Source organism: Aquarana catesbeiana, linkage group LG05, assembly GCF_042186555.1.
Source record: "Aquarana catesbeiana isolate 2022-GZ linkage group LG05, ASM4218655v1, whole genome shotgun sequence".
NCBI lineage: Eukaryota > Metazoa > Chordata > Amphibia > Anura > Ranidae > Aquarana > Aquarana catesbeiana.
This window is the reverse complement of record NC_133328.1, coordinates 249,477,227-249,497,220: the sequence shown is the minus strand read 5'-3', so window position 1 is coordinate 249,497,220 and position 19,994 is coordinate 249,477,227. Positions and strand designations below refer to the sequence as shown.

At 43.4% G+C, this 19,994-nt stretch overlaps 1 protein-coding gene across 8 annotated transcripts in view; it reads left to right on the top strand.

Moving 5' to 3' along the window:
• The window catches only part of CTNND2 (catenin delta 2), a 1,213,609-nt gene that overhangs the window by 1,075,526 nt on the left and 118,089 nt on the right, over positions 1–19,994 (top strand). For all 8 annotated transcript variants that reach the window (XM_073630701.1, XM_073630699.1, XM_073630697.1 and 5 more), the window contains one exon: positions 11,649–11,733. In XM_073630701.1, the coding sequence (XP_073486802.1) occupies positions 11,649–11,733 (85 nt within the window). The remainder of the gene's footprint in view (positions 1–11,648; positions 11,734–19,994) is intronic.

The window sequence follows — 19,994 nt, the reverse complement described above, 5'->3', positions numbered from 1 at the left end:
CCAGCACCAGTGCCTAAGGCCCAATTTTTCAGCCCCTGTTCAACAGGGGCATGTAATTACAATTCTTGATCTAATATTTCACAGCAGGGCCCATTTCTGCACCCACCAAGAGCGAGTGAGGACTTACAGTGTTGTGGCACCAGCACCACCACCACCAAAGGCCCAATTTTTGTGCCCTTGTTCAACAGGGGCATGTAATTACAATTCTTGATCTAATATTTCACAGCAGGGCCCTGTGAGGGCTTACAGTGTTGTGGCCACAACAACACCTAAGGCCCAAATTTCTGCTGAGTATATAGGGCAGGCCCCTACTTTCAAACATCTAACTTACAAACGACTCCTACTTGCAAACGGAAGGAGACAACAGGAAGTGAGATGAAGTGAGGGAAATTCTCTCCTGTAAGAGTTAATATGGGAAAAACATTTCTCCTTTCCACTGATGCTGTCCAATCCTTGTTCCACAAAAAAACCCAAATTTTCAAAAAACATTTGTCATTGGGACAAAAAGTGAGGTGAAATCTTCTGAAGAGGAGGAAAGACAGCAAAACAAATGTCACAGGGGTGATAACCCTTCCCTATGTTTTACAAAAAGCTTAAAAAAGATTTTTTGGCTGGAGCTAAACACGTTAAAAATGTACCCGTTCAAAATTACAAACAGATTCTACTTAACAACAAACTTACAGTCCCTGTCTTGTTTGCACCGCCTGTATACTGCTGTTCAGAGTATATAGGGCCTGGTGGCCCCACACCTTTCCTTATTTTAATTTGGGTGCGGGGTTCCCCTTAATATCCATACAAGACCCAAAGGGCCTGGTAATGGACTGGGGGGTACCCATGCCGTTTGTCTCCCTGATTTTCATCCATATTGCCAGGACCCGACATTACATTAAACCCACAAGCAGTTTTAAATGAGATTTTTTCCTTTAAAAATGACATTTGGTGCAGGGACTGTTCTAAACACGGGAAACATGCGCCACTTTACAGGCATACTATAGACACACCCCAGGTACGATATTTAAAGGAATATTTCACTTTTTTTTTTTTTTTACTTTAAGCATCATTAAAATCACTGCTCCCGAAAAAACGTCCGTTTTCAAAAGTTTTTTTGCATTGATACATGTCCCCTGGGGTAGGACCCGGGTCCCCAAACCCTTTTTAGGACAATACCATGCAAATTAGCCTTTAAAATGAGCACTTTTGATTTCGAACATTCGAGTCCCATAGACGTCAATGGGGTTCTAACGTTCGTGCGAATTTTCGGTCCGTTCGCAGGTTCTGGTGCGAACCGAACCGGGGGGTGTTTGGCTCATCCCTAGTGGGCTGTCTCTATGCTGTGTGTGTATATATGTGGGCTGTCTCATGCTGTGTGTGTGTATATATGTGGGCTATCTCTTGCTCTGTGTGTATATATGTGTGCTGTCATTTGCTGTGTGTATATATGTGGGCTGTCTCTTGCTGTGTGTATGTGGGCTGTCTCATGCTGTTTGTGTATATATGTGGGCTGTCTCATGCTGTGTGTGTATATATGTGGGCTGTCTCTATGCTGTGTGTGTATATATGTGGGCTATCTCTTGCTCTGTGTGTATATATGTACGCTGTCTCTTGCTGTGTGTATATATGTGGGCTGTCTCTTGCTGTGTGTGTGTGTGTGTGTATGTGGGCTGTCTCATGCTGTGTGTGTATATGTGTGGGCTGTCTCTTGCTGTGTGTGTATATATGTGGGCTGTCTCTTGCTGTGTGTGTAAATATGTGGGCTGTCTCTTGCTGTGTGTATATATGTGGGCTGTCTCTTACTGAATATGGAGATATTTGAAAGTGCCTCTGAGATTACTTTGGTTACTGGATATTTCTAATGTTTTGTGCATTTTACTAATTTGCTTTTTATTAACAAATTCCATACAAAAATCTGTTATATATCCCCCTAAATATACTTGGTTTCCTGTTCTCTAAAGGGGGCCGTGCTTGGTGTGTAGGAGTGGAGACAATGGGCGGTTCTAGGGGGCAGAGACGGGCGTGACCTTGGGGAGGGGGGTGAGTTTCTGTACCTTTTCTCTGAGAAAGAAAGCCCTGTTATGGACCAAGGAGGTTGTACAACAATATTTATGTCAATATTCCTAGATATTTTAAATGAAGTCTGGAATGTATGACATTGCACAAGAGAAAAAGAAAACAGTTCTTTCTACGAGGGGTTTTGCTCTGTGTTTATCTTTCTCAAAGCCAAAAAAAAAGCTGGTCACTTAATAACTAGCTTTGCAGTTATTTGTATCCATAAGTTTATCTGAATACACCTAGTGCCTTCACACTCCACCTTCGTGTAAATATCAGGCCAGTTTGTTTATTACCCCAGGTGTGTGAGTAAATCATAAACTATTGTTGCTATACCCAGTTCTGTAAGCAAGCTTGTTTATAGACCTCCAACAGCATGATAAAAATACAGGATGTCCCTGGTTGAAGACTTGTGTGAATGTCCCGAGTTTAACCTTTGTTCTGAGGCTTATTCAGTTTTAAACCACCATATGAAATTTTTGAAAATGTATCTATTTCTTCACAATAGTTCTAACATCACCTAAGTGATGGAGCTGCAGTGTGACTTACTCTGTCTATATTAAGCAAAGGAGGGGGAGTTCCCTGATACTGCTGCTGGAGCATAGTGCCACTTACTGTACGTGTCTTGTATATTTCATCCTGGCCAGTTTCCAGTATCCTGTTAAAAAAATTGTAGTTCAACTTCATTGCAATGACCCTGTAATGAGGAAAACATCAGGACTGCATTACCTTATCTCTTTCCTAAATTAAGTAGGTCCATGGGGGGCATTGTTTAACAGCTTGCCACCCTTAACACGGATTGTCTTGTTATGCACAGCCTGTGATTTCTGACACATTGATAGTGTCTCTATTATGTAAATATACTTCTCAGTGATAAGAAAAGCCTGCCAGCTCAAGATTTCTTAATAGCTTGCTTCTTACCAGAAGGTATAAGTATTATTATTATTCTACAGGATTTATATAGCGTCAACAGTTTGTGCAGCACTTTACAACATGAGGACAAGAGCCATAGGCACTACTGGACATATAATTGTATGATTATCCCTGAGAGAACACTATTCCTGCCTAGCCCCATTAAACATACGATTGTTGGCTATGATACTGTATACATCCCAATGGTATAAAATAGGGCAAAGAAAACAGGAAAGTGTTCAAAGGTCTTGATGCGTTTGACAATTTGATTGCTTCATCAGGAGACCCTAATAATCAACGGGGTAAATCAAAATGAGTACCTTCCATATACTGCACATATGAGTAACTTTTGAAAAAAATTATTTTTGAAAATTTTGAACATAAACTATTATATGGGGGTTGTGTACTCACAAACAGATATATATGACACTGTATATTTAGTGCAGTATTCAATGAGAGAATCGCCAAAGCCACTCTGGAGAGGAGGGAAAACACAAATATTTGTTGTGTCCAAAAAGGAGCCTCTTTGTAGGCGACCTTAAACCTAAAAAGATTTTGTAAAGAAATGAGGTGAGAGCCGAATCCTAGTAAACTGAAGGGGAGGGCGTACATGACTACATTACACTCTTTCAAAGACGTATGACCACATTCCAAAGGGGTAAACTCTCTTCCCAAATGATAGTACCAAAAAAAAAAAAAAGAACTCACATTAAGGATATGCTGTGGAAAAGATCAAAAAGCTACAAGTCACAACAACAAGTACCCCAGAACAAGACATCCCAGGTAGCTAAAAATAGGATACAAATACCACAGCAATTACACAAAAGACATAACATACACAATCAAGCAGGAGTGAACCATAGTAATACCCCAGTTTGTAACAGAGTAGGCAAAAATCCACTGGTCCAAAGGTTATAACGTACTCCGACCAAATGCCATGGCAGCTCAGACATCACACGCCCCCTTAAACTGGTTGTAAAGGCAGAAAGTTTTTTTTTATCTTAATGCATTCTATGCATTAAGATAAAAATCATTCTGTGGGCAGCAGCCCCTCTCAGCCCCCTAACACTTACCTGAGGTCCCTCTCTGTCCAGCGATGTCCACGAGTGTCTCAACCTCCAAGATTCTCCCTAACTGATTGGCTGAGACACAGCAGTTGTGCCATTGGCTGCTGCTGTCAATCAAAGTTAGCTAGACAATCATGAGAGAGAGGGAATGGGGGCTGATCGGGCTCCTTGTTTGAATGTGCACAGGGAGCTGTGACTCGGCTCGGGTGCCCACACGCTGCTTGCTGTGGGGGCACTGAACAGGAGGAAGGGACCAGGATCACAGAAGAGGGACCAGAGAAGAGGAGGACCTGGGCTGCTCTGTGCAAATCACTGCAACAGAGCAGGTAAACATGTTTGTTATTTTTATTGGAAAAAAACTAGACTTTACAATCACTTTAAGTATCCACAAAATACCTGCCAAAACAAAGCTCCACCTTAAGCCCACCGATGTTGACTTCCGGCTTCAGGGGATGCAGCGGGGTATACCTCTGAGCATACTCGGCTGTATCAGCTACCACACGTGCTAGGAGTTGGCAGGGTGGAGTTGAAACAGTGTGACATAACATCCAGGCCGGACTGGCTATAGACCAGAAGTGATGTGCTGTGCACGTGTCACCACCCATACGCCCACAAACACCAAGGAATGGGGCAGGGCCTCACAAAATCATTTCAATCCCACCAAGGACCAGACCTCTGCCCACGCCACAGCAACCCCCACGCCCATTAGCCAATCACATAGCACACAAACTTGTGGAGCACAATCTAAACCAATATATAACACACTCGCCAAATCCACATATGCATAAATTGACACTCAGTCCATCAGCCATCCACTCCACAATAGAACAACCCAAATCCCCCCAAAAAAACCCTCACAACAACAAAACCAAACACCAACCAAATACTACACAATCCAAATGTTCACACGATACCAATCCTCCCATATACAGTCACCACCCACACAAACCATCATCACAACACCACACACATACGACACAACTAAAAAAGAGGGGAATTATGGCAAAAGGACTGGAGCCTTTGCCCATATACCCAGAGTCCAAACCACAGAAAAAAAAATGAAAATAATAAATACATGGCGGGTCAGAGTCTAACCCTCAGGAATCATGCATATTACAAATCAACACATAACATAATAATCCACAAAAAATGAGAATGCTCAAAACACTAAATATAATCTGATAACCCTAAGTGGACAGGCATCAGTAGAAACTATGTAATTCAGTATAGAAAAATGGTTTATAGCTAAAATGCTCATTTAAGACAGGAGTTTTGGCAACTCCAAGTTCAGATTCGGCCAATTGTTCCAATGCAAAAAACGATGGTAGAGGCCTACATGTCTGCTTACTGTGGTCACCAGCTTACCATTTTTTATTAGATACATGTGGTCCCAAATTCTTTTGCAAAAGAGTCTCCTGGTTTTTCCAATATAGAATGCTTTACAACTAAATCTCATACGATATACCCCAACCGTTTCACAGTCAATCCAGAATTGGGGTGTCCAAAATTGTACATTGGGAAAGTTTATTTTGGTCCCTTCTTTAACCCTTTAACAAAATTCAAATAAACTTTGAAGCCCAGTCTTGATAGATGTATCATTTTAGGGATGGTGGCTTTTAGTCAAATGATCTCTGAGTGACTTCTTTCTTTTATATGTTACGGCCGATTTAGGAACCACATATTTGACTATAATAGGATCCTCTGTGAAGAGGTGCCAATGACATGCCAAGTTCTTATTTAAATCTTTACAGTTTACTAGGAGTCTGCTCTCACTCTCACCTAATTGCTTTACAATATCTATCTCTCCTTTATAAATAACTATAATACTTTATTAATAATCATAATACTTAGTACTGTTATTTGCTATTAGGCTTAAAGTGATTGTAAAGGCTAGTTTTTGTTTTTTTAAATAACAAACATGTTATACTTACCCCCTCTGTGCAGTTGGTTTTGCACAGAGCAGCCCAGATCCTCCTCTTCTCGGGTCCCACTTTGCTGCTCCTAGCCCCTCCCTCCTTTGAGTGCCCCTCAGTCAGCAGCATGCTACAGGGGGCACCCAAGCTGAGTCAGAGCTCCCTGTATCCATTCAGACACGGAGCCCAACCTGACCCTGCCCCCTCTCTTCCCTGATTGGTTGACTGACTTTGATTGACAGCCACGGGAGCCAATAACACCGCTGCTCTGTTTCAGCCAATCAGGAGGAGTGTATTGGATGGCTGAGGGGATCGTGGACATCACTGGAGAGAGAAGGAGCTCAGGTAGGTAATTGGGGGGAGGCTGCTACACACACACACACTACACAAAAAAAACCTTCTGTCTTTACAACTCCTTTATGGCCACCACAAATATCTAGGTTTTCTCTCCTCTCCGGATCGGCTTTGGGGATTTCCTCATTGGATGCAGCGCTAAATATATAGTGTCATATCTATTAGTGAGTACACAGCCCTCATATATTAGTTTCTGTTCAAAAAATGCTGGTTATTCCTATGTAATGTACTCATTTTGATTTACTCCTTGATGTATTAGGGTTTTCTGATGAAGCATTCAAATTGTGAAATGCATCAAGACCTTTCAACACTTTCCTGTGTTCTTTGTCCTGTTTAATACCATTGTGATGTTTACAGTATCATAGCCACTAATAATATGCTGATGGGGCTAGGCAGGAATAGCTCTCTATCTGGGATAATCATACAATTACCTAATGTGTTTACACCTTGATTTTATGCAGCTTTTTATTCAACAATGATTTATAATAAAACCTTTACATTATTAAGGTTGCGTGTTTTCCTTTTTTCTGGGTTACAGTATATTTGGCACTTTAAAATCTTCTTCCTTTCTCTTTTTTGTTTAAAATATGATTAAGGTATAAACAAACAGCACAAAAGACAAGGAGCTTTGAAGTGATCAGGGCATGTGGGACTTATGTAAAAAGTGTAAGGTGTAATTTATTATTATAATATTCCAGTAAGGTACAAAAACGTGGAAGTTTACAACTGTTAAAATGGGCAAAAACATGGCTTTTTTTTGCCATTTTCAAACATTTCCATTAGCTTTGTTTCACTAGAAATATGGAAAGCTACAAAATGTCAGGTGTAAGGCTGCATTAGGCTGTAAGGGAGTAATATAAACAGTGTAAGAGCACAATTTAGCAATAGAGAAGGTGAAAGAGTGTATAGTATTTTAGAGTAATTCAAGCAGTAACACAGAAGGTGAACAGTCTTACAATGTATCAAAGGATATATCATCATAAGTGATAAAAAGAACATTTATATGACTAAAATTGGAATATGTGAGCACTGATCTGTAGGGAAAACGGGTTGGGGTGGGAGACCTAAAGGTGTTAATTTTGTCTAGGGCCCTGTTTGGCTATAATCTGGCCACATTGCAAAAAAAATTGTGTTAGTACCATTCTTTTTCAATAGCAAAAGATTATTCCTGGCCAGTAACAGAATATTCCTTGACCATCACTCTGTCTAAGGAACTAACAGACGCATAAACGGTTCAGAAAAATCAAAGGCAAGCAGAAGACTTCTCATACATGGGTGTCCAAGCACTGCAAAAAAACATGCAAAAGAATTTTACACTAGCTTCCTCCCTGAGTAAACTCTAGTGTGTGTGGGGAGAGGGGGTAGTGGATAAAGTAATCCAGTGCTGTCTAAGGAACTAACAGGCACATAAAAGTTTCAGAAAAATTAAAGGCAAGCAGAAAACTTTTCATGCATGTGACTAAGCTTTACAAAAAAAAACTACACTAGTTTCTTACTCAGAAAACTCAAACAAAATACTGTTAAAAAGATGGCTTCTTATAACATCAAGAGACTGAAGGAGGTAAAGTAATCCGGTACTGACATACAGGAGCTTCTACTTCTTACCTGCTTTATGAAAATGTATTTCCTGGTTGTTATACTGACCAACTGGCTTAACTATAGGTTAGTAACCCAGAACAACCATGCAAATCAGAAAAGTCATCCAAAAGTCTGACATAATCTGCATACTTGTTCAGAGACAGCCAGGCAATTAGCATTTTCACAAGGGCTGCAAAGCCATGAACCAAATTTGGAATGTTTAAAGTTAATGAGTCAAAATTAGAGCAACATGGAGCATTTGAAGGGGAGTGTCATTGAATATATGGGATGGAGGTACCAAAAAATTTATGCGGTTAGTAGTTTCTCTAGAAAACTTGAATTCACTGTTTATGGGGGAGGGAGCACATAATTCAGTTTGGAGAGGCATTGTATCCTTATGCCTCCCTATGACACCAGCTCTGATTGCCAACCTGGTTTTGACTTTAAGCACAGAATAAATGAATTCACAGTAAATTCAAAACTAATAATCTCCATAGGTTAAGGTCAGTACTGAGGCCATTGGATCAGCAGGACAACCAAGCAACTAGTACAGTGTTTCTCAACCTTTTTGTCTTCAGTGAACCCTTGGCAAAGGGTTTGAGATCTCGGGGAACCCCAGGAAAAAAAAAACGGAACAATGGATCTGATCAACGAGCTTTAGATATAACCGCATTAAAGAAACAGACTCGAATAATAGAATAAATATTGTAAAAAAAAACACTTAGCTCCTTAATTTGAAACATGAGCTTGCTTTTTTCTGCACAGATGCTCAATTCTGGGTCGAACTTGAGATAAGCACACACAAATTTGATCTTCAGCTGAAATTAAACAATTTCGTTCCTTGGTCTTGATGTTTGTTAAACAGGAAAAAGCTTGCTCACACATGTAGGTTGTAGAAAACTGCAGCAAAACATTCAATGCCTTTCTGAAAATGGCAGGATCTGAATGAAATCCAGAATTTGTCCAAGGATACATCATTAAACCTCATACTAAAGGTTGGATCAGACTGCAAATCACAAATTTCTTCCTGTTCTTTTAAATTCAAGTTCTCTGACTGAACAGAAGACTCAGAGAAAGGATTCCCCACCCAATCCTAAATTTGTGTTGAAAGAGAAGGAAAATAATATTTCATTTTGCTCTGCAATGGCTTTCAATTAGACGTAAAACTTGCTGCTATCCTTCCTCACTTCCAAGGACAAGCAACAGAGGAAACATCTCCAGATTTCCTTTAACAACATGGCTTTTCCAAAGATTCAATTTCCTTTTGAATCCAAGGATATTGTTACTTGAAGTTAGGATATTTTCTCCAGAACCTCACAGAGACTTGTTCAGCAGGTTCATGTGATTATAAATGTCAACTAAGTATGCCAGTTACTGCAGTCATTCTTCATCTTCGAAGCACTCTTCTTTCAATTCAAACACTCTGTGGAGAACTCGTCCTCTGCTAAGCCACCTGATTTCTGTATGAAGCAGAAGCTTTACATAGTCCTTCCTCATGCTTTTGCAAAGTTTTTGAAACATTCTCGAATTAACTAGTCTTTGTTTAATAAAGTTCGCCATTTTTGTCACATCCTCCAGAACACTTTTCAGCTCAGCTCCAAGGGTTATGGACATGAACACTTCTCCAAAGCAGTGTGTTGTGACAACATTAGGATTTTCCTTTTTTACAAGTGAGGAAAAGCCTTTCATGCAGCCAACCATTGATGGGGCACCATCAGTACAGATTCCAACACAACCATTCCAAGACAGGCCTTGTGATTCGAGATAGGCAAACAAAACATTAAATATATCTTGACCCTTGGTTGTTTCAGGCAGCTCTTTGCAGCAGAAAAAGCTTTCTTGAATTTCACCACTATTTTCAAATCAAACAAATGTTACAAGTTGGTGATATCGGTGGACTCATCAACCTGGATAGCGAAGCTGTTTTTTTTTTTTTAAGCATATCACACAAGACCTCTTCAACATCATGTGAAATGTCATCAATACACCGACTTATTGTACTGTCTGATAGTGGAACCTTTTCAATTTCCTTTATTGTAGCTGCTCCTAGCATGTGATTTGCAATAATTTTACATGCTGGCATTATATTCTCATCAACTGTGTGACTTTTTCTTTCTTATAGCTTGCTTCCTGTGCCTTTTTACTAATGGAGACTCTTTTAATAAAAGCTGTACTTTGCTTGCTTTGAGATTCCAATAGCCGTTTGAAATAATCGACCATTGCTGTATTTGTAAGTTGTTTACCACAGATAAGGCACAATGAAATGGGACAATGTGGATTACCTGTCCATGAAAAAAACCCATAGGTAACTTTCACTGTAAAGGCAGACTTTTTTGGGTCAAGCACTGTGCTGGTGCATGCAAAAGACTCAGAATGTTGCAATTCTTCCTCACTAGCCTTATCAGCATTTTCTGTAGTAGAAGATGAAGGTGTATTATCCTCTTGTACCTCACTCCTCCTCCTCACAAAATACCAAATTGTATCTTGAACCATTTTGTGTTTTAAACAACTAATAAAAAATACACAATGGTATACTACTGTAAATCAATCACACTATCACTAATACCTGACCATTATATAGCAAAAGTCTTTCTGCAATGCAACTATTACACAAATCTGGTTGTCAGTGCTAAACCTACACTTCATTGCTGCTCAGTGGCAGAAATGAAACCAAGGCACCAAGTCGGATTCTGCCAAGTCCTGAAGCTGCAGTGTCGTCCCCAGCTTTGTAACACAATCTGCCCAACAGAAAGTGATAAATTGGTCATTTTCATAAAAGGACAGAAGGTAGAGTACAGCCAGGAGATCACCAGTGCCCAGAAAATGCAGCCCACCAGTGCCTAGAAAATGCAGCCCACCAGTGCCCATAAAATGCAGCCCACCAGTGCCCATAAAATGCAGCCCACCACTGACCATAAAATGCAGCCCACCCATGCCCTAAACTGCAGCCCACCCGTGCCATAAACTGCAGCCCAACAGTGCCATAAAATGCAGCCCACCAGTGCCATAAAATTCAGCCCACCAGTGCCCATGTGCCCCTGCCAGCTCTGCCATCCCCCTCCCACTCTAACCTCCAGCCATGTGCTCCGATGCCTCTCTGTCCCTTTTGCACTCTGCATTGCCACAGCTATAAGACTCATAGCTGCGGTAATGCGGAGTGCAGGGGAAACAGAGAGCCATCGGAAGGAGGGAGGAAGAGAGCCGCTGTAAAAGCTCACCTTCGGATTGAGCTTTGTGTTCCTGCCCAGTCAGCGCGACCATAAGACCTCCTCCTTCTTTGGCTCCCATTCCCGCTCTCTGCACTCCTCCCCTGCTCCGCCCCGAGCCGGGACTACAGAGGTAACTTCGGATATTCATGAGCGCTGAGTGTCAGTGCGCATTAAGGACAAGATTGGCGGTATACATCCACCATAATGTAAATATCCCGCGGAACCCCTGGGGACTTCCCGCAGAACCCCGGATGAGAATCACTGAACTAGTATCTTCAAAAAGAGAGGCTAGCAATGGTAGCCTAAATATTCTTTTTTATTTTTTTCAGTTGCTGAGTCGTTGAGAGCACTTTCTCTAAACTATAAACAGGGATTTGATTAGATCAGATCAAATCACAAGGAATAATTGCAGGTTTTATTTTTTTTTTTTATTGTACATAAACCTTCAATTATAAAACAAAATATATAAATATGTTTAGTATATATTTTAAACTATCAAACAATTCACTGTATGCCATTAATAAAATGTGAAAATGTACTTTTACGTATTGCTTTCCTTCCAAAAACAGGCATTCACCGAAAGTTGTGAAGGCAGCATCTCAGGTTCTTAACAGCATGTGGCAGTACAGAGACCTCAGAAATCTTTACAAAAAGGTATGTTATACATGTATTATAATTGCAACACATTATTACATGAACACGCTAACGTACATACTGTGTATACATGTTTTACAAAAATGAAAAGTATTTTGTATGAAAAGATGTCCTTTTTTATCTGTCAAAACCTATGAAAATGTGTTGTTCTTTGAAAATGTGCATTGTGGCCAGCTGGGGCTATATTTTAATGAACAACAAAATATTGATTTTTGTTCTTGTGTTTTATTATTTTCTCATATAATCATGCCCTAAAAGCATGTGCACACAGGTGTATTTACTCTATAGGAAACATAAAGATGATTATATCAAAATAGTTAAGAGAATTACACAGGTATCTTTGTAGGTAAAATAGATAAAGATGGTTATATCAAGACAGTTGGGAGAATCAGTGCTGAAAAACACTAATATTAGAGCATGCCACTGAATAATCAGTAGTTGCTGTTTACCTTTCCAGAAGTAGCTGTTGGTGCTCTTCCCATATGACTAGGATCAAATGATAGTATCCACCCCACATGGCTGCATGCGCTGTACATCCATTCATGTTTCCCTGTGATTTCTAAAGTGCATTTACACTTTTGCAGCCGATCTGGGACACCTACTTATTTGTTGCATTTCCCCATTCACACAGCATAACCTAAAAGAAATTAAAATTGCAGCTTAAAATTTTTAGATGCTCTATCCTGGGCCCTCTAGCAAGGAAATTGCTACATACAGAAGTTCTTTGTTTGTGAGGGGCCTGGGCAGCCTGCCATAATTAAGGCCCCTTTCAGACAGGGCTCTGTTTTGATCAGCTAGGGATCTGTCCGCTGATCCCCTGTTGATTGGAGCAGAGTGGGTGGATGACAAGTCCGCTTCTGCTCAGTTTATGCGAAGAGGACACCAACAGAGCCTGCTCTGCTCTATGGGTCGGCCGTGAGTAAATGGACTCCGCTGTCTATTTATATCCGACTGCTCTTTTAGCATACTGGATTGGATCAGAGGTAGGCGGGTGTAAATGGACACAAATCCATTTACAACCACCAGTCCATAGGGGTGAATGGACTGTCTGATCAGGTCTGCCTGAAAAACTGGCAGGTGGACCTGATTGGACCCTTCTTGTGAAAGGGGCTTAACTCTGTATGTACTGTGCAGACAAATCTTCATTATAAGTTGTAACTAGTGTAGCATTATCCCTGCAGGAGCCGCTTGCATATTTTTGGTTCCATATTCCTTTCAACCCCAAGAACAGTCTCAGCCCCACTGGCACATCTGACAGTAATGTTAGTGCAAAAACCACAGTAAATGGACACAGATTGTAGTGAACACAGAAAAGATCTTATCTTTACTGTGAACTTGCTTTAAGAATGAAAACGGACAGTAACAATAGTATTGAGTAATAGGCAAATATATATATGTATAGTAAATCAAACCACAATAACAAGGACTAGAGGTTGTTAGCAAATCCTCAAGGATAATATCCAACTGCCTTCAGGGGACTCCTCAAAGTGAATGACCCAGAGAGCAGAGGTAAGCACACAAACATGACAAATTGTAGTAAGGATGATAATGCTTCAATGGATTAACTACCAGTGCAAACCAGTGCAAACAGACTTACATGCAGAGAAAAAAAGAATAGGCAGCTGTTTTCCTAGAAAAAAAAAATTAAGCTATAGCTTGCAGATATGGCTGGGTAATAAATGGTAATAAATGGCCAGCAACAGTATAGCCTGACAGCAGTGACAACAAGCCTAAATGTAGAGAAATAAAGCAGTTGTAAACTTCTTCCTAAAAAAAATTCAAGCTACAGCCCTCAGATTGAGTGAGTAAAAAACATCCAGTCTGGCAGCAGCAAAAACAGGCCTAAATGTGGAGACACAAAGCACAGAGATGTCTTCCTTAAAAATTTTTTTTAAAAATTTAAAAAAAAAGAGCTTCAGCCCCGGGAATTTTGAGGGTATGTTTAATTTGCAAGGAGAGGAGAATGAACAGTAACCAGGAAGTGGCAGTTTTGGGTCTTGGACGCACCAATGATCTTTTTTTTTTTTTAACAGAAAAGTTTATTAGACAAATCAGCATTACAATACAAAGCGATATAGTACATTCAGTGGTATACAAGTATAGACAGGAAAAACCACCTTCATCCGGCAGTCATCCTTTATCTAATGTTCCAGCTGTGCAGGGGTCATAAGTACCAGTTACATACACTCAGTGCATGTCAGCATTAGTGAAACCTCACATACATTATGTAGTTATCCAAAGAGGGGAGTAATCAGGGTAAGTAAGGGAGGTATGACGGGTAGGCATGAGGGAGACAATATCCACTGGTGTAATTAGGGGGAGGGGGGGTCAGGGCTATCAGAGCCATCTATCCAGGAGGACCAGATTTTATCAAACTTCCCTGGGCATTGTCTACTTTCATAGGTCAGCTTATACAGGGGGAGTACCAAGGTTACAGATCTCCGAGGCAAGAGTAGGGGGGTCCTCTAGCTTCCATTTCAATAAAATTTTACGTCTAGCATAATATAATGAGAAGGTAAGACACAATTTACAATACCTGCCCCCCTCTATATCTTCCAAATGGCTTAGTAATAGAATTTGAGGGTCAACCTGTAGATTCAATCCAGTCACATTACTCAGTGCAGAGGCCACTGCTGTCCAGTAGGGCTGGAGTTTGGGACAGGACCAGACCATGTGCCAGAAGGTACCCACCTCTTGCCTGCATCTCTGACAGTTAGGGTCCCTTTGGGGGTAAATGTATGCCAGCCTCTGTGGGGTGAAGTAGGCCCTGTGTAGGAACTTAAATTGTATAAACCTGTCTTTTGCGGCAGTCATAGAAGGAATGTATGAGGTTAGACATTCCTCCCACTCCTCTTCGGCCAGGGATGGGATATCCGTCCTCCATTTTTCCCAGGATTTGGTTAGTTTGGTGTCATATTCTACTGTGAGATATAAGTATAAGGTCGAGAGTGGTCTCCCCATTGCACTGGAGATCAAGAGACGCTCAATGAAGTCCGATTCCAAAGTCAGGGGGGCAGGGAATTGGACCTCAAAGACGTGCTTCAGCTGCCAGTATCTGAACTCAAAAGAGATCGGAAGTGCATATGTTCCTCAAAAGTCTTAAGCCTACCCTCTTGAACTGTGTTTTAAGGTAATGATTCCCTTTTTCGCCCACAGAGAAGGGTCTGGGATGCTGTATAGGTGGGAGAGCATAGGATTACCCCATAGAGGCATATGTGGGGAGATGTGGTTGGGTTTCCCATAAATCTTCCTAGCCTCCTGCCAGACCCCTCACTGTGGTTCGCATCAGAGTTGTCATAGATGAGCTAGCCCTGAGTCCACGGAACGGCAGGTTGCTCAGGGCTGCAAATGAGCCTAGGATGGCCGCCTCCAGAGTGACTGCTGGATTTTGTCTGGGCTGGGAGAACCGCCATCCCACCGTGACCAGGACGGCCGCCCAGTAATAAAGCTGAAAGTTCGGGAGTGCCAGTCCCCCCCCCCGATATTGGGAGGTATAATATCTGCTTAGCGACCCTGGGGGGCTTCCCAGCCCAGACAAAGGATATCAGCAGGCTCTCCAACCTCCGGAAGAAAGTCCTGGGGATGTGTGTGGGGGTATTACAAAAGAAATATAAGTATTTAGGGAGATAGATCATTTTTAGCAGATTGACTCTGCCCACTGGGGTCAAAGGTAGGGAACGCCATGCAGCACATCTGGCCACTAGTTGTGTCATGAGTAGCCGTAGATTGTTGTCCATATAGTCCTGCACTTTACTACTAATTTTAATCCCCAGGTATAAGAAATCTTCTACCCATTTGAGCTGCGGGTGTGGCACTCAAGGGGTCGAGAGGTGGAGCGGGAAGAGGGCTGATTTGTCCCATTTAATTCAAATCCCTGAGTAGCGACCAAATCAGTTAATTAGTTCCAGTGCAGTCTGCAAAGAGGATGACCCGTTCCACCAGATAGAGCAGAGTGTCATCCGCATACAGAGACAGCTTTTCCTCAATTGGGCCCACCTGTAGTCCCTTAATCCCAGGGTCTGCTCTCAGCAATATAGCCAGGGGCTCCATTGCGAGGGCAAACAAGCTTGGAGAGAGGGGGCATCCCTGTCTCGTGCCCCGAGCTAACTGAAACTTCCCTGAGAGGCAGGTGTTAGTGCGGATTCTAGCTGAGGGACCGTGGTATAACATGCAAAGCCAATTCGTGAAACCTGGACCAAACCCAAATCGCGAGAGCACTTTCCATAGGTAACCCCACTCGACGGAGTCAAAAGCCTTCTTTGCGTCGAGTGAGGCCACCACCCCCGTTGTCGTCCCATCTGCTCTGTCTATGTGAGTAAGAAGGCGTCTGATATTAATATCGGTGCCTCTTCCCAGCATGATGCCCGTTTGGTCCCTGTGGACGAGGGCAGTGATGACCAAGTTTAGTCTATTACCCAAAATTTTGGCCAATATTTTCGCATCCACATTTAGCAGGGATATGGGGCGATACGAGGAACATAAGGTGGGGTCTTTTCCGGGCTTGGGGATCACGACAATGATCGCTTCACTCATGGTGTCAGGAAGTTTCTCGAGGCGCGTTGACACAGAGAATAGAGTATGGAGTCTATCAGCGAGCTCTGCAGCATACTGCTTGTAGAACTCCACTGGGATTCCGTCGAGTCCAGGCGTTTTCCCTGCCTGCATGGATTTAAGCGCCTGCAGTATCTCCAAGATCATAATAGGGGCGTCTAGCTTGTTACGGTATGTTTCAGTAAGGGTTGGAATGTCAATATCAGCCAAGTATGATGTCAGGTCTTCCTCACTGTAGTCTGCCCTAGAGGTGTAAAGGGATTTGTAGAATTCTGCAAAACAGTGGTTAATCCCATCTGGGATATGAATCACCTGACCTGAGGATTCCCTGATATGCGAGATGCTCATCCCCCCTGCCTGTTCTCTGGAGAGCCAGGCCAACAGTCTCCCCGACCTCTCCCCCTGCTCAAAGATCCGTTGGGACTGTGCTAACATTTTGTTTTGGGTAAGAGAGGTGCAGAGGCGGATAACCACCTTAGTCATGAGCTGAAATTGCGAATAATGTTGGGGGTCTCGTGTGCGAACAAAGAGTACCTCTGCGCTAACCGCCTCCCTCTCAGCCTTAGTCCAGTCTGCTCTGCGCTCCCTGCGTACTCTGGCAATGATGGTCTGGCAGTGTCCCCTCGTCGTGGCTTTAAAGGCATCCCACACCACCATGACCTCCGCTGAACCAGCATTAGCTGCCCAGTAACCAATCAATTCAGTCCTGAATTGAGCATCCACAGCAGTGTATGAAATCCAAAATCTAGATAGCCTCCATAGTCTGTCAGCTGGGCCCAGGGAGAGGTCCAGCGTTAGGAACAAGGGTGCCTTGTCTGAAATTCTCCTGGGCAATATTTGTATGTCCATGACCCTTGGGAGGACTGGGCTCCCCGCAAAGACCATGTCTATGCGAGAGAACGTTCTGTGGGAGGCCGAGTGACGCGTGAATGCCCGAGCTCGGGGGTGTCTCCACCTCCAGACATCTTACAGGCTGTAGGTATCAGCCCATTCAGCCAGCCCAGGGCACTGGTGTCCCACAGTCGTCAGTCTGTCCATGTCTGGGTCAGGGACTAGATTGAAATCACCCAGGATGATAGCGTTGTCAGAGGCAAACTCGGCCATCTTGCTGGTGATTTGATTCAGCATCAGCAAGGTGGCCGGAGGAGGTAAATATAAACCCACAATGGTCCACGTCATCGAGTGGATCTTAGCATGAATGATGACATACCTACCATCTGTGTCCAGGGTCAGATCCAGGAGCCGGAAGGGAAGGGATTTCAATACCAGAATACTAACACCCCTGGCAAAGCTGGAATGTGTGGAGTGATAATGATAACCTACCCAGGGTTTTTTAAGGGTGAGGACCCTGCTCCCTATAAGGTGCGTTTCTTGGAGCACACATATATGTGGGTTATAAGCTTTAAGGAATTGGAACACCAGGGAACGTTTGACCGGGAAGTTCATCCCCCTGGTATTCCATGAAAGGATGTTAAGAGTAGACATGGGCTCTAGGGGCAATAGAAGGGTCAGGATCAGTATGGATCTCGGCTCCTGGAGTGGACCGCCGGACCTGAGACAGGCACATCTGAAAACAATGCAATGCTGAAATATCAAGTATTTTAGTGTACAAGTAGAACAAAACCAAACTAAAAACATTTGTAAGAACCCAATAACTAAAATGAAAAAAAAAAAAATGGCCCCATTAGGTTAACTCTAGGGCCCACACTGTTAGCTATATGGACTGTGGGTATTTTGGGGGGTTTGTTAGCGGGGCCAGGGGGTGTCCGGGAGAGTGTCTTGTGAGGTTTAGGGCACCCAGGCAGTCTTCCCCCCTTACCTGCTGTCCCTGGAGTGCAGCAGCAATCTGCTTCAGGTGTCCAGGGCCCATCAGGAAAGGTCGCTCCCGCCGTGGCCTATCTATAGGCCGGGATGTGTGTTGGGGATGCGCCGGTATCCACCGGAATTCCGCCTCTCGCTCCTCATTCCGTGTCCTGTGGGCTGCGCAGAGCACCTGCCGCCCTAGCGGGGGTCGCGGGATGTCTCCGGTCAGGTCCAGAGTCCCAGGGGCTGTCAAGAAAGGCCGCAGCTGCGGCCTAGTAGCACGTGAAGACCGGGATGTGTCCCAGGATGAGCCGGTGTCCACCGGAGGTCGGCCTCCTCCGCCGCTGCCTGCAGCTTGTGTGCTGTGGAAAGCTCCATCCTCCAGAGCAGGGAGCGCGGGGTGCCTCCATCCCGTTCCGGAGCCTGCTAGGAAAGGCCACTGCTGCGGCCTAGCTACTCGAGGGAGTCCGGGAAGTGTCCATGGGGGGGCGCGCCGGTGGCTTGCAACTTCTCTCCCCTCCTAGTGTCAGGTATGTTTGTTCACCCTCCCGGTCTGGAAGGGTGAATTACTAAATTTTAATCTGCCCTGGATCCGGATAACAGTGAAGAAAGAGCGGAGCTCTCTAAAAAGCAGCCGCTCACAGTGCCATCTTGGCCACGCCCCCACCATTGATCTTTACATAGGTATAAGCACCTGCAGTTTTGCCCAGCAAGAGGGAAATTGTATGGTCTTTTCTTTTGAAAATAAAGCAGAAATTAACAATTTAAATAAAATAATTATTTTTATAATTGTAGTGTATGTCAGCTAATCAGTGGCATCTGTGTGTGAAAGTGCTATATAATCCAATGCTTGATTCATTTTAGTAAAAGTTAGCTGGTACACAGTCTGTGTGAGTCACAACTGTTGCATTAAAGGTTCTCCTTGACATTGGTAGCAGGCAAGCACCTTAAATGCATAGTGGGCCTGCTCTGACCAGTGGTTTGCTCCTCATTGTGTTAGTGTCAGGATGCCTGGCAGGTGAAGGTTGCTAATGGAAACAGTGGAGTGTGTGTTGGTGAGGACTGAGTTTCTAGCCCCTGTTTCATGCTATTATGTATTGCCCCTTGTTTTGATTTTGTTTAGGGCCCCATGCACACTGGCCATTTTGGCCATCTCTCCTAGATGCCTTTTCTCTTAGCAGTGACGTTTTCTCAGAAAAAATGCTTGGTGCTTGTAAACACATTTAGGTGCGTCAAGCTCTTAAGTGTTAAAGAGGAGTTTGCCCAACCCCCGGCAAAAAAAAAAAAAAATACTGTAGCTGCTGACCTTTATTATTAGGGCTCTTACCTGTCCAGGCATCCAATGAGCTGTCCTTACCTGAGCCAATTCTTAAATCGGCTCTTGGGTGCTGGCGCCACCATCTTGGCTAAGGGAACCCGGCAGTGAAGCCTTGCAGCTTCACAGCCGGTTTCCTACTGCACACTCTTTGTGCAAAGCTTTGCCCAATCAGGGCATGATGAATAGCTGGTTGTTAAGGAGCGGGTTGGGAATCTGGCCGCTGTGTCATTAACGGATGAGTCATGAGCTGTCAATGGGCTTCCCCGCTGACTGCTGAATGAAAAAAAAAACAAAAAAACAACATTGCCGGCAATAGAAAATCCATACCTTTTAAGGGGAACCCCACAACAAAATGTAAAATAAAACAGCGTGGGTCCCCCCCAAAATTCATACCAGACCCATATCCAAGCATGCAGCCTGGCAGCCCAGGAAAGGGGGGGGGAAATCGAGCACCCCACCCTCCTAAACATAGCAGGCCTCATGCCCTCAACATGGGGGGGGCGCTTTGGGGCAGGGGGGCAACACCCCCCCCACCCCAAAGCACCTTGTCCCCATGTTGATGGGGACAAGGGCCTCTTCCCCATAAATT